General features: G+C 28.6%; 1 protein-coding gene and 2 long non-coding RNA genes across 3 annotated transcripts; all 3 read right to left on the bottom strand.

Annotated features, from left to right (window-relative positions):
- Positions 1-7,478: 7,478 nt before the first annotated feature.
- LOC145955693 (uncharacterized) lies at positions 7,479-8,105 on the bottom strand. The gene is made up of 3 exons (XR_014432355.1): positions 7,996-8,105; positions 7,856-7,902; positions 7,479-7,585 (listed from the first exon to the last, which is right to left on the bottom strand). It is a non-coding gene; the product is annotated as an uncharacterized LOC145955693 (long non-coding RNA).
- Positions 8,106-10,392: 2,287 nt separating this feature from the next.
- LOC145956169 (uncharacterized) lies at positions 10,393-11,754 on the bottom strand. Its single transcript, XM_083071735.1, has 5 exons — positions 11,566-11,754; positions 11,253-11,478; positions 11,015-11,177; positions 10,721-10,900; positions 10,393-10,471 (listed from the first exon to the last, which is right to left on the bottom strand). The coding sequence occupies exons 1-5, from the start codon at positions 11,752-11,754 to the stop codon at positions 10,393-10,395; spliced, it is 837 nt and encodes a 278-aa protein (XP_082927861.1).
- A 248-nt stretch (positions 11,755-12,002) lies between these two features.
- On the bottom strand, positions 12,003-13,438 carry LOC145955692 (uncharacterized). Its single transcript, XR_014432354.1, has 3 exons — positions 13,303-13,438; positions 12,957-13,043; positions 12,003-12,113 (listed from the first exon to the last, which is right to left on the bottom strand). It is a non-coding gene; the product is annotated as an uncharacterized LOC145955692 (long non-coding RNA).
- Positions 13,439-14,567: the final 1,129 nt, after the last annotated feature.

The following is a 14,567-nucleotide window of genomic DNA, read 5'->3' on the forward strand; positions in this document are numbered from 1 at the left end:
TTGTAGTCTGTGTCCATTGCATAGTACATGTGAATGAATTCATGTATTAGCTTGTGATGGTTTTGAGAACTAGTATTGTGTTATCAATTGAATTGTATCTTGTTGTATGTAGGATTATTGTATTTTTGGTCTGTTGTTACATTTAATGTTTTATTGCTTGTGTTTGGCTATTTGACTATGTTCTACATTGTGAATCAGAATGAGATATTTCTCACTTTTCTTGTTTTTTATTGTCTTTATTTTATGTCATTGTAGGTGATTTATATCATGATGTTGAGAATATTGGTGATGAGCCCTATACCTTGCAATTAAGTTTATGCTCTGATAGGATATGACATAGAGACTAAGCTAAGATTGTGTTTCTTTTAGTTATATTTTAGGATAATTGTTATTTTAATGGACTAGATTTCACTTGGATATCAGTTGACTTGTTTTATTAAAATGTGATACTCTCTATGTTGAACATTATTTATAATAGACTTTTCTACTTAGTTTCAATTATTTGTGTATTATGGTATGCAGAGTAGTAAATGTCATACACCTAATAATTTATCAAAAAATTGAGTCAAACATTTAGCCTTTCTCCATTTATCTGGCAAAGAAAATATTGAACATTAAAATAATTTAGGCTTAATTATGTTTTTACTTTTCCAAATTTAGAATAATTATTTATTAAAGTTTATGTTTTTAGTCCTTAAAATATAAAAATTATTATTTTAGTTCTCAAATATTTTATTCCTCAAATTAAATTTTTTTTCATTTTAGTTCTTATAATTTCAAAAATATTTAAGTCTCTCATGACCACTAATAACATAATTGACAATGACAAATTAAGACAATTTTGAAGTATTAATTAGTCAAATGTGATGTTCTCACTAACAACTACACTAGTAAAAAATTTTGTGTGACAAATTAATTAATAATATTTGAGTAGAGAGACTAATATATATATATATATATATATATATATATATATATTTTTTTTTTTTTTTCAGGAGCTAAAACACATGTTTTAAATTTGAGGGAATAAAAAAATAAATTTTAAATTTAAGGGACCAAAATAATAATTAAGTAAATAATTTAGTATTCATTTATATTAATAATATTATATATAAAAAGTAAATAATCATTTGTCTTTAAAAATAGTTACAAATATTATATATTTGTATATTTTGCAAGAACATAATATGTATATATATATATATATATATATATATGTGTGTGTGTGTGTGTGTGTGTGTGTGTGTATATATATATATATATATGGGGAGGGGTCCGTTTACTCTAAGAGTAAGTCTACCTAGACTTACTCCGTTTAATAACTCATGTTCTACATCAAATTTTAATGATCCAACTGTTGAATTTAAAGTTCTTAATGCATAGATCAAATATGAAAAAAAGTTTACAAAATTGAAAATCATTTGATACTTCATTTCATTAATTCAAATTAATGTATAAAATGGTTTTATGATTATCCGTCAATTTAAATTAATGAAATAAAGTATCAAATAATTTTTAATTTTTTTAAAAATTTGCATATTTGATCTATGTGTGACACCCTCTACCCCAACATACATATTCAATAATTATAAAAACATATTCTTTTAGTAAATAAATTTTTTTAATTAAAATATGGTTTCACTAACATAAGAGTAAAGAATTCACATTTGTAAACGTAAATCATGGTCAAATGTGGAATTTACAAGAAAATGAAACATGGATTTTCCAAAACAAAATAACAATAATGAAATCCTAAACTAAGTCTTACTATGTCCCAATGTCACATATCCTGTCAAAGCACGTTGAACTAAAACCTACGCCTCATCACCAATATCCTCATGTTGATGATCATCTGCAACACAATTCAAATACATATAAAAAGTAACAGGACAGTGAGAAACATCTCACTCAGGTTCAGGTGCAGAAATAAATGTTAGACGGCACACACACAACAAACATAATACAAGTCACGAGCACAAATCACATATAAACAATACACATACACAATCAATATCACATGTACATTCGTTTATCAAGCAATGATGTCATGGACTCGACTCATAAATGCATGCATATGGCGCTAGTCACATATCTCATCACATATCACGTGGTATGTTGCCGAAGTACCATACCTAGAGTAGTCTAGGAGTACATGTCGGCTCAATTGCGCACTCTCAACTAGAATGATGTATTGCTAGGGTCTCATCGGGATAACGAAACCGCACAAGATACGTCCCATGCACACAAATGCGCAGAATTGGATATCGTACCCTGTCACATAAATGCATATGATGCATATCACACATTCACATGTTCATGGACTCAACATTTCACTTATCATATCTTATCATGTCACTTGTTCTCATATCACATTATCATACTCATAGTCAAAAGGTCACATATAAGAGATTCTCATCTTCATCATGCTAGCTCATAGAAACACATCACTTCATTAACATAATAATAAGGCAGTTCTCACACCATTAGCACCTTCAAACATGGCTTAAAACTTTTTTGTTTTTGAAATTAAACACATATTCACACTCAGCAAATATCAAGGAACACAACAGAAAACTCAAACATCAAAACATAAAACATTCATATTTTGCTTATTTCTCGTAGGGTTTCTCGTAGAAACCCATAGAGCACTCTAAGCCCTATCAAAAACATATTCAAACTGAAAATTATACATACCAGTAATCATTAGGGAACACAATAGAAAACTCAGAAGCCAAAATATAAAATATTTAAAATTTACCTATTTCTCATAGGGTTTCCCGTAGGAATCCATAGAGCACTCTAATCTATATCAAAACATATTTAAAATCAAAATTAAACATACATTGATGCTCAGTAATCATTAGGGAACACAATAGAAAACTCAAAAGCCAAAACAAAAAACATTCAAAATTTGCTTGTTTCTCATAGGGTTTCTCGTAGGAACCCATAAAGCACTCTAATTCATATCGAAATATATTCAACTTCAAGATTAAAGATACATTCATGCTCAGTTCGTAATCATCATTGAACACAATAGAAAACTTAAAAGCCAAAACAGAAAATATTCATAATTTGCTTGTTTCTCGTAAGGTTTCATAAAAACTCATAAAGCACTTTAATTCATATCAAAACTTATCTATTTTCAAAATTGAACACATATTTACACTTAGAATCACACAAGGAATGCAAAAGAACATTCAGAAAGCAAAAGAGAAAACTTTTATAAAGTGTATGTTCTTATACGCATACATAAGCAAAGGATTAGGGGGCAATCCGACTATCCAACAATTATTTCCACACCCCCAAGTGAGGTTTCTCACTCCCCCCTTACCTGGATGAGCAGAAGATAAAGCACATACGGTTCCCTGGAGATCTCCTTCTCCTCGTTCTCTTGAGTTTTTCAAGCGCGTAGTAGAGAAATAAGCAGAAAATGAGAACGTGAAATGTAACTCCTGACAACTCCCTCTTAAAATAATAATAATAATAATAATAATAATAATAATAATAATAATAATAATTACCACTACATCCTCCCATCTTTTTTTAAATAATTAAAAATTATCAAATACACTTCCTCCTTTTTAATTAAAATAACATATACTTAACTTTAATAAAATACATTTCATAAAAACTTGTTGCATATCAAATAATCATATACTAATTAAAAATCATGTTTTTTTTTATTAAAATAGAGCTCATAAAAAATAGATAAATAATATAAAATATACTTCTTCATTTTAGTAAAAACAACATATGTTTTATATAAAAAATAAATCTCATATCAAATATACTTCTAATAAACATATAAAAACATTAAAATAAATACTACATATTATGAATAAAATACATTTCATAAAAGTTAACTATTTATCACTAATCAAAATAATCATTATAAATCATGTCTCATGAATAAAATAGAGCTCATATAATTAATTAAATAATATTAAAACTCTAAAATAACTATATTAAATATCAAAGTAATTTCAAAAATATTATTTATATAAAATATGAAAAATCGGGGTGTTACGCTATGCATTAAGAACTTTAAATTCAACAGTTAGATTGTTGAAATTTAATGTAGAACATAAGTTATTGAACAGAGTAAATCTAAATAGACTTATTTTTAGAATAAACGAATCATATATATATATAGAGAGAGAGAAAGAGAGAGATAAGAGGTTATTTTTATTAGAGACAAGTTCAAAATAAGGACCGATCAAGTCACAACAAACATATATAAGAATTAGAAATGAATTTTTTTTACATCAAATGTTATATTTACGTTATATTTATAGAACCCTTAAAAATATTTAAAGCTTTAAGTTTATCATAATATTACCTACTTTAGTGGCGAATTGAATACTATGAGATTTTATTATATATATATATATATATATATATATATATATATTAATCTGACAAACAATTTCATCTAAATGAATTAAATTGATTTAATTTTTTTTATTCAACTCGAATTAAATTAATTAAATTTGATGTTAATTAATTTGGATATTAAATATACACATTAAAAATCTGAATAAATCTAAATTAAAAGTCAATTAATTTATATGTTATTGTTTTTTTATCTTATATTTAGTTATTAATTAATATGTATATATTGTTTTTATTATTTTGAAGATATTTTTGTATTATAATATATAGATTTTTTTTGTTCTTTTTCTCAAATACTTAAAAAAAATCGAGATGAGCTATATTACAATATATTGAGTGTTATCTTCATACACTTTTTAATACATTTGAAATTCTTAAGTGGATAAAGAAAAAAAATTCAGAGGAACTATATTACAAATATATCAATTTAGTTAATGTTAGAAAATTTATTTACTTTGAGAAAAAAATACTTTTTTTAATTTTTTTTAATTTATTACATATCCAATGATCCGAATCAAATCAATCAGATCAATATTAGATTAGTTCGATTTGAATTAAATAAAAAAATTATGAAATTTGAACCAATTATATTTAATTGATTTAGATTGAATTTTCACTTAAACTTGAACCAACAACATAATAGTGGTGCCAAGTTCTAATGTGTTGGTGATTTAGTGTCAATAAACTAGTTGCCAAGAATCCCATTTATGGCATACACAATTTCATGCATTGATAACTTTTATGTTGTTAGACTTTTAACAAATGTATTAATTATCATAAGCAATAAATGGATAAAAGTTTAAGTATTGTATTTGCATACTAGTGTAAAAATAATATTTCTTAACACACTTTCTAAATCAAATGTTATTTATAGGACATAGAAAGTGACGCAGTGACATACTTTATATATGTCAAAATAATTTATGACGAGTAAATTATTATCCGTCCTAAAATGTCTTTTTATTACTTACATTCAGAGTGTGAACCCAACAATCAATAAAAATATTTTAACCCAAAAGGAAAAGAACACAACAAGGAGACATTCCTTAACCTAAAAAACAACTTTTTATGTTGATTATTTTTATAACCAACATAGAAAGTCAAGACCTTCTATGACAGTTAATTTTATGATTGACATAAAAAGTCAATACTTTTATCACTAGGGTCTATGACATGTTTAAAACTGACATAAAAAGTCATTTGTACCATCGTAAAAAGTGTGACACACATCAATGACATAGATTTGTACAATGATTAATTAATTTATTTTAATACTAATTAAGAAATTTACAGGTTTCAATATAGAATGCATAAACTAAAAAGATAATTTTTGGGATTTTAGTTTATAAAAGAAGATTAAAAGTAGATTCTAATTCCTACCAATTAGTGTTATTAGTGTTATTTTTCATATTATAGCTGTAAAAAGGTTTTCCAACCTCAGATAATGCTATGAGATCATATAGTGAGTGATAAAGCCAAGAAAAACATTAAGCATTGGAAAAAATCAATTAATTAGATAAATATTTAATTAATAACTTAGATGAATTACATGAAGTTTAGTTGCTAGGTCAATCCCCAAAGTTAGTGAATTAGTTGCTCTTGGCTAATCTTGAGAAGGTACTTAAGGGATTTGTTGTTATGGCTTCCGTGTCACTGTTCCCCACTAAAACCTAACTTTTTCCCTCTATGAAATTATGATCTCATTATAAATTTTGAAATTTTTTTTATATGTCTTTAATATTAGGTCTATCAAACCCCACTCACTTGAGTGGGTAGTTAGTAGCCAAGATGGTTTGCTTAAGTGGGCCCATAAGTCTCCCAATGGTTGTTCTTGCTCAAGCAAGAGTGTAGCTCACTTGAAACGAGATTTAGAAGGCATCTCCTTGGAGTTGTGACCTTGGCTTGTTTAACTTCATCATGCCTCCTTTCATTGCACCCAAGCCTTGTTCAAACTACTAGGGTGGCGCGCTCTAAGTGAGACTCCTTGGATAGATCCTCATTCTTTTTAATTTTTAGACTTTTTCCACAAGGTTTTTCTTTCTCATGTTCTTCATGTGTCTAACATCACAAAAAAAATTAAAAACATCTTACAAAAAGTAAAATGTGTATAAAGTGAATTATTCTAATTTTATTGGTTACTCTAAGCAAAAATACAATTCAAAAACATGAGACATATCTAATAATTGTCTAATATTGTTCATAAATATGCACATATTTGATTATTATCATACATAAAGGATAAAAAGATGTAACTTTTGAGATAATTTGTTAAGACTCTCAAAATCGAAAACAATTTCTCCTTCTTCTCCTCCTCCTCCTCCTTCTTCTTCTCCTCCTCCTCCTCCTCCTCCTCCTCCTTCTCCTTCTCCTTATTCTCCTTCTTCTCCTTCTCCTCCTCCTCCTCCTTCTTCTTCTTTTTCTCCTTCTCCTTCTTCTTCTCCTTCTTCTTTTTCTCCTTCTTCTTGATTAATTGGTTTAAAAAACTTTTATGTTGTGTTTGGATAAATCATTTCTAAAATTCAAGGAATTTCAAATTCTTAGAATTTGAATTACTCTCAATTGAATTCTCTTCCTTTTTCAAATATTTTGTTTGGATAGAGAATTTTTCAATATCTTATATTTCAATTATCTTGTTTGGATAAAGTATTTCAAATTCTACTAAGTAAAATTTCATTTTTAAATATTTATTAAAAAGTTAAAGTTTTAATATTAAATTTTATTTAAATATATTTAATAATTGGAAATTAATTTTAATATTAAAAATTTTAATTAATTCAAAAATAGTATTAGACATTATATTTAATCAATTTTTTCTTTATAAATTTAAAAAATATTTTAAATTCACAACATATTTAATCAATTTTTTCTTTATAAATTTAAAAAATATTTTAAATTCACAACATATTTAAAAACTTCAAAATACCATTAACATATATAAAACAATTAATACACATTGATTCACGATACGAAATAAGTTCATTTTAAACTAAGAAAAAAATAATAAGAATGTTTAACTTTGAGTATAGGTGGTTCAAAATCATAATATCTCATACAAATTTAAACCAAATACTAATGAAATTTCAAATGTATTTTATGTCCATATTAAAATAACAAAAATAAAAGATAGTTTGTCGAAGATATCAAGATCACAACTTCAAGTCCAAAGATTTTCACCTCCTCATAAAAGCAAAGCCTACAAAAGAATAAAAACAAATAACAATAATAATAAGACCAAGGATCAAAACTCAAATAACAAGACTTTTTTTTTGTTATCACACTTTAAATTTACACAAGTATATAATATATGATAAACTACAATAATATGTTAAGCATGAGTTTAATCTAAAAACAATGAAGACCACATGGAACGTGGTGCAAAACTTAAACATGAAATAATGGTTTAGATTAGTTTACAGATTGGATTTAGAAAATGGTCAGAAATCAAGTCAAGTAAGTAATTGACCTGATGATAAAATCCAAATATTCATGGAATGCATAAAAGCTCCAAACCTGAAACATACAAAATACATGAAAAAGTTAGAAAGTTAACTTCCAACAATCAATCAAATTAATTAAAATTAATAAGTTATGAAAAAAAATTACATCAAGAAATATGTGTTAAAACATAAGCTGCCTTTTTCTCAATTGGAAGAGCTTTCACAATAGCTAACTGTTTTGGAGTGTCAGATAACCATTTAACAGCTTTGGCCCATTGGTGTTGATTAAGGTTTGGTATCAAAGCTGCTTCAGCTAACACTTCTTGAATAAAAGCATCTTCATCAATCGTAATATCAAATGCTTGAACAAGTCGCTTTAAAGATTCAGCCACTTCTTTCAACGAATTAGCTATTCCATCTTTTTCTCCTGTCTTTCTCCTCTGAGATTGTGTACTAGTAGAAGCTGAAGATTGACCCCTTCTTTGTGTAGTAAAACCAGGTTCATCTAAATATATGGAATCACTAGCACCCTCTAAACTTAATTCCCCTTCATTTATCTCTCTGCTCATGACCTCATCAGCATCCATAGCAGTCTCAGCTCCATGTCCAGTGGCTCTATCTTTGGCACACAAGTCCACTATATCATCCCAGTTTACAATCACCTTAAATCGAAACTGTCTTGCTTCTTTATGCGCCTTAAAAACAAAAAGAAACAAGTCAATAATAGAAAAATCAATATAATTATGCATATCATTTCCCACTGAAGTCATACCAGAAAGTGACATGTCTGCAATGTAACAAAATCTAGTTTAGAAACATCTCTAGTAAAAAAATACAAAGCTGAAAATGCCTACATTCTATCAAAAGAAGTTTTGTTCAAATGCAATATCGTATATTATTGCTATGCTAGAATGCCAATCGCTGACTAAATATATAATACATCTAAAAAATATGGCAGATGCTAGCAAAACTCAGATAACTAAACAACACATGCTCCAGAATGCAAAGTGCTCATAAATACAAAGAGCAGGGTGCGGAAGCACACATGTTGGCACCTTATCAAATTATCAGTATACACCAAGTAGCATAAAATGTCAACTATTGTTACTTGACTGAAATTAGAGTAGCCACACAAATTCTTGGATCCGCTTCCACTCCATGGCTTCACAACTGAATCCTTTTCAATTTTCGAATCCACCACTATCTCTCAGTGGATCTTCCACCCCAACCCACTCTTCTGCTCCTGTCTCAATGTCACATCCAATTTCAATTTTCAATGCGACTTGATACAAAATTAATTCCTACTTTGGAAGCAGTAGGTGGGGGCAGTAATTAAGACTAGCTATGAACTCAATAATCCCACTGCAATTCTATTGAGGATGATCATGCATTTTGGTATGAAAGCAAGAGTTGCTGGCAGTGGGAGCATCAGGATCATTATAAAGGTTTGACTCTAAAAAAATTTATTCTTTTGAAACAGACTTAAGTTGTGTAAGGCAGAAAACAGAGTTAAATATTAGCAAAGACACGGACACAAGATCAGAACAGAGAAGAGAAACTAAATCAAAGAATGCTCAAACAAGGCACCAACATAGCAAAATGTGAAGATGGATTATAAATTCAGAACAGAGAACATAATCACAAGGGGAAAATGATTTTGACAACTATCATTCCAGTTCCTCCCCTGTATAAAATACAAAATAGCAAAAGTATTTCGAGAGACATTGGCAGCTTGCAATAATCAGCAACAGCATACCAAACCATATAAAGTAATTTAATCAAATATTGTTTAAGGATGATTTAGAGTTGAACTTGAATTTTCCCAATGCTGTCACTCGGTCACAGTTGCACCTCCCAGAAAATCACAGCTCAAAAATGCGCAAAACGATCTTTCTCTCTTTAGCACAAATTAAACCCGGTAAAATTTCAATCACTAAAACCCGAAATAATAAAAATACTTTCCCCAGGGTATACCTCAAAAAGCCCAGAAACGCATCTATATTCTGCGTCTGTCCAACTAGTTAACAAAGAACAAAGATTATATACTACACTCAAACTCCATAATACCATACGTTGAATTGTTATAACATAAAAAATCCAACTTTGAAAAGTCCAAGAATTAGAGGCCAACTATCAATCTGACAAACCCTATATAAATGAAACTCACAATCTAATAAATCATAAAGACCTAGTCCAGACACTAACATTTACATTGCTTTTAAAAAATGATAATATAAGATTACTTACATTGACATACTCATTCCAAGCATTTTCATTGTCAACTATAATCATGTGTTTTGTACCATCCCAATCAAATCCACTTTGACTAAGGATGTCACTAACAACTCCATACCATGATCTCCAAAGTTTGATACGATTTTTTACATTCTCCCAAGTGACTTGGATTTTGAAGTTGGTAGATAACACTACAGCTACAGCATTGTATGCTACCCTTTTCCAAGCTCCATCACTCTTGTTGCCCAAACTTCTTTGATCTCGTAATACATCAGCTAATACACGCTCCATCTCCAAATTCCATGAGAAATAACTTCTTGTTTCTTCATTATTTCTTTCTGTCATCTTTCGCTTTCCCTTCAAGTTCTCTTTGGATGACTCCATTGAAGTTAATATCACCTATTAACCTACATATAAAAAATGTCACATACAACCCACAAAAGTAACTTGATCAATCCAATTCATAATTCTAGATCATGTAAATATTTTTTTGTAAACAAATGGAAGCTATCAAAAGACAATATTTCAAGCAAAGTTTTCTTCAATCAAGTACAAAAAAGTCCATCAAGTACATAAAAGTCTTTATTCAATAGAAAATTACATAAAAAAAAAACTCTCCCTAAGTAATGTTTCTTCTAACTTGGTAGTTAGCAAACATATTTATCGCTAATGTATCTCGAAATCTTGTCCACTCCTCAGTAACTTGAATAGTTGCAACCTCGTCTATGACATTGTTTTGAACTCTTTCTCTTCGTTGGCTGGTTAGCTCCTCATCAACAATAGATAAAAGCTCCAAGTATTGAACCTCTAAAAGTTGATCAGTTTGTTGCTCATCTCTTATAAAATTGTGTAACACAAAACAAGCAATAATAATTCTTATTTGTGTCTTTATATCAAAAAATGAAGGAGTTCTTAATATACTCCATCTTTTTTTCAGTATTCCAAAAGACCTTTCTATTGCATTTCGTGCACTTGAATGACGAAGATTAAATAACTCCTTGAAATTTTGAGGGGTGTTTCCAATCCACTCATTCAGATGATATCTAGTCCCTCGATATGGTGCTAAGAATCCTGGACCATTAGTATATCCCGCATCCACAAGAAAGTACTTACCTACAATTTTTAAAAATAAAAATTACAACTTAGAACTAGATAAAATTAAATAAAATACTATGTACATGATATTACCAGTTGGAATTTCAAGTTTATTTTGACGACGTAAAGCATCTCGTAATACTCGAGAATCTCCTGCTGACCCTTCCCACCCAGGTAACACATAAATAAACCTTAAATCTGGACCACAGGCTGCTAACACATTTGTAGAGACATCGCCCTTTCTATTACGATATTTAGGCCTATCTTCAAGAGAAACTGTTACCGGAATATGTGTCCCATCAAGTGCTCCAACACATTTCTACAAACAACACAAGTGTATTTATATATTTAGTTTTTCAAAAAGGTTTATTGTAAGTTTGACTAGCCTTACAATTGATAAACTTACCTCAAACCATCTCCATTTATTTTCACCCGGACCTTCTAGACAAGTATGAAACTTCAAATAATCCTGGCTCACTTTCATTACAGCTCTTAAGACATTATTAAATTGTCGGCTTATTGTTTCTTTAGATCTACAGTAACCAAAGTGCACTACTCTGTACTTTAGGTTGTGAGCAAGGATATGTAAAAACATTGCCACCGCTTCAGTTATTGGAACATTTCTTGTTCTTACTAACCCCCCTCTTTCTTGCAAAATTCTACAAAGCTTGAAAAATGCACTCTTACTGAGCCTTAACTGTTCAATGCAATCTTTTTCTGCCCCTCTATAAAGACGATTAAGGAAACTACGTCGCTCCAGTTCCCAATTATGAGCTGGTTCCTTAATAAAATAATTATTATTATACCATGCTACTACACCCATAAGCATATAAACCACGCAAGCAACAACAAATATGACTATCTCCTTAAACTCTTCTCTTTTACGTTTTCTTGATGTAATTCCGGTATTAACTATGTTAACATCCATTTCTTCTCAATCTACACCCTGTGAAACTAATATAAGAGAGAGAAAACTAAAATAATTAAAATGAAACTAATATAAAATGTCATGAATGCATTTTGTTTATGTTAAAAAATATTTTAGTTTTTGTTTCCATATGAAGAATCAAGAGTATAACATAATTTTAATATTTCTCTTGTCTATATCTATATGCATAAGTAATCTTTCAAGTCAGGGAATACCAATGATTGATTGTAGGTGAAACAAAAGCCTTTTCAATTGTAGAATTTCATATTTATTTGAAATCTCAAGGGTAATGTACAATAATCCTTTTCAATTCTAATACAAAAATATAAAAAATTGGCACACAAGATGAAGAAGAACAAAAGCCTTGTCCTGTTAAATGAAATCATTAACATAAATCACATCTGGCCATTCCGCTACATGCATGCAAGATAAACATGACAATAATTCATAATTTGGCAATTGTATAGACATGGGGAGAGAAAGAGCATATAATGATTTTATTTAATTAAAGAATCAAAAAGCAACCAACACCAATTTGCAGCAGAGATAAAAGTTGGGGAAAAAAGATGAAGTTGCCCAAGGTGACACCTTATAATAACTCTCCTCTGCCTTGAAAAATACCTATCATGAACCTATTTTTGTATAGCAGAAATATACAATACCTTTGATAATTCTGCTGCAAAATCTGCCCCAAGTAAATTTAACCATATTATTGGTAAGTTTCAGGCAATGCAATGTATACCTTCAGTAGATAAAAATCTTTACAAAATATGGAATTCTATATGCATTTTTTAGTCTGCATATATGCTAATTATTAACTGTTCTATAAAACAAAATTAAGCAAATATAAAGTTCAAGTAGAAATCCACCTGATAAATGCAGCACAAATGATCTAATCAACTGTCTCTAGAATTGCAGTAACGAATCCACTACAATTTAGATAATTGAAATTTGACCTGCAAAAAAAATAACTCTAATCTCAATCTTCATTCATAAGGTAAGGAAGCTCTACAGCTCCAACTCTGTTCCTACTGGCATATATAGCAGAAAAATAATATCAATCCTTAAACGTGGTCTACCACTTGCAGTCACTGTTCAATAATAGTAATATCTATATATATAGAACATTTATAAACCCAAATCAATAACAAATTCAACAACGAATTCAATAAAAATTCAAATGGAACCCTAATTTGAAAGAGAGAAAAAATGAACCTGAGTAAAGGGAGAAATCAAGAATACCGCGCAAGAGGGAAAAAGCAAGGATCATAAGGGAGAGGGAAAGCAATGATCATGAGCAAGAGAATCGGAAGAAAGTGAGCTTAGATCACGAGAATCGCAAGAAAGGAACATTGCGAGAGAAGAGCGTCACGAGAGAGACTCCAAGCATCACGAGAGCGAGTGAGCACGAGCATTGCGTGCGAGAGAGTGAGAGGGTGTGAGCCGTGTGCGTTCGCGAATGACCGAGCGTGAGTGGAGAAATTTCAAATTCTCCACTTTTTTACGGAATTTCAAATTCTACAAATTTAGTTAATTAAAATACTTCGTAAAAATGACAGGATTTGAATTTCTCTCTAAATCATTTATCCAAACAAATCATTTAATCATGAAGTATTTAAAATTCTTTAAATAAATGAATTACTCCAAAAAATTACCCTATCCAAACACACTATTAATGTTTAATTATATGACAATTGGAAATTGAGTGTACAATAAAATTTAGATAATTTGCTACAGGCTTGGATGTATCTAATAATAAAATATAAAATATATGAATTATAAGGAAATTATATTCCCATTATTTAGTCATGATTGATATTACTTAAGGTTTATGAATACTAATTTGGATTTAAAAAAGTTTTGAAATAAAAAATTAAGGTTAATTTAAATCAATACATTTGAATTACATAAGAATTCTCACTAAAAAAAATGAAAAATAGAGACCAAATGTAAATAAAAATAAAAATTAAATATCACCTTAGGTTTGTTTGTTTAAATTTTTTGTAATAAATAAGCATTTTTTTTATTTTTTAATGTGTTTGTCTAATTTATTTTATTTTATTTTTAAAATAAGTAATTTTTGCTTGTTTTAAGAAACAACTTCTCTCTACTTCTTAATTAAATAATTTATTTTTTAAAAAATAAAAATATTTTAAAAAAACTTATTTTTAAGTTTAAATAAACAAATCCATTATGTAATATTTTTAATTGTGTAACCTAAATAGAAATAAAAAAAAATTAAAACAAATTTAAAGTCATCATTTTAATGTCATAATTTAAATAAAAATAGTATTAAGTTCAAATATATTACGAATAATAAAAAAGGACAAGAAATGATCCATTAGTTTTCTACATAAAGTTTAAAAATCTAATAATTTGAATAGTTTAAAGAGTCTTGTTGATGTTGTTGATGATCATTTTGTTGTTAGTAGTGTTGATATTGTTGTTACTCATGTTGAAATATACTTTGTGCATTTGGT

The sequence above is a fragment of the Cajanus cajan genome, chromosome 3 (genome assembly GCF_000230855.2).
Source record: "Cajanus cajan strain Asha chromosome 3, NIPB_CcT2T_4, whole genome shotgun sequence".
NCBI classification, from domain to species: domain Eukaryota; kingdom Viridiplantae; phylum Streptophyta; class Magnoliopsida; order Fabales; family Fabaceae; genus Cajanus; species Cajanus cajan.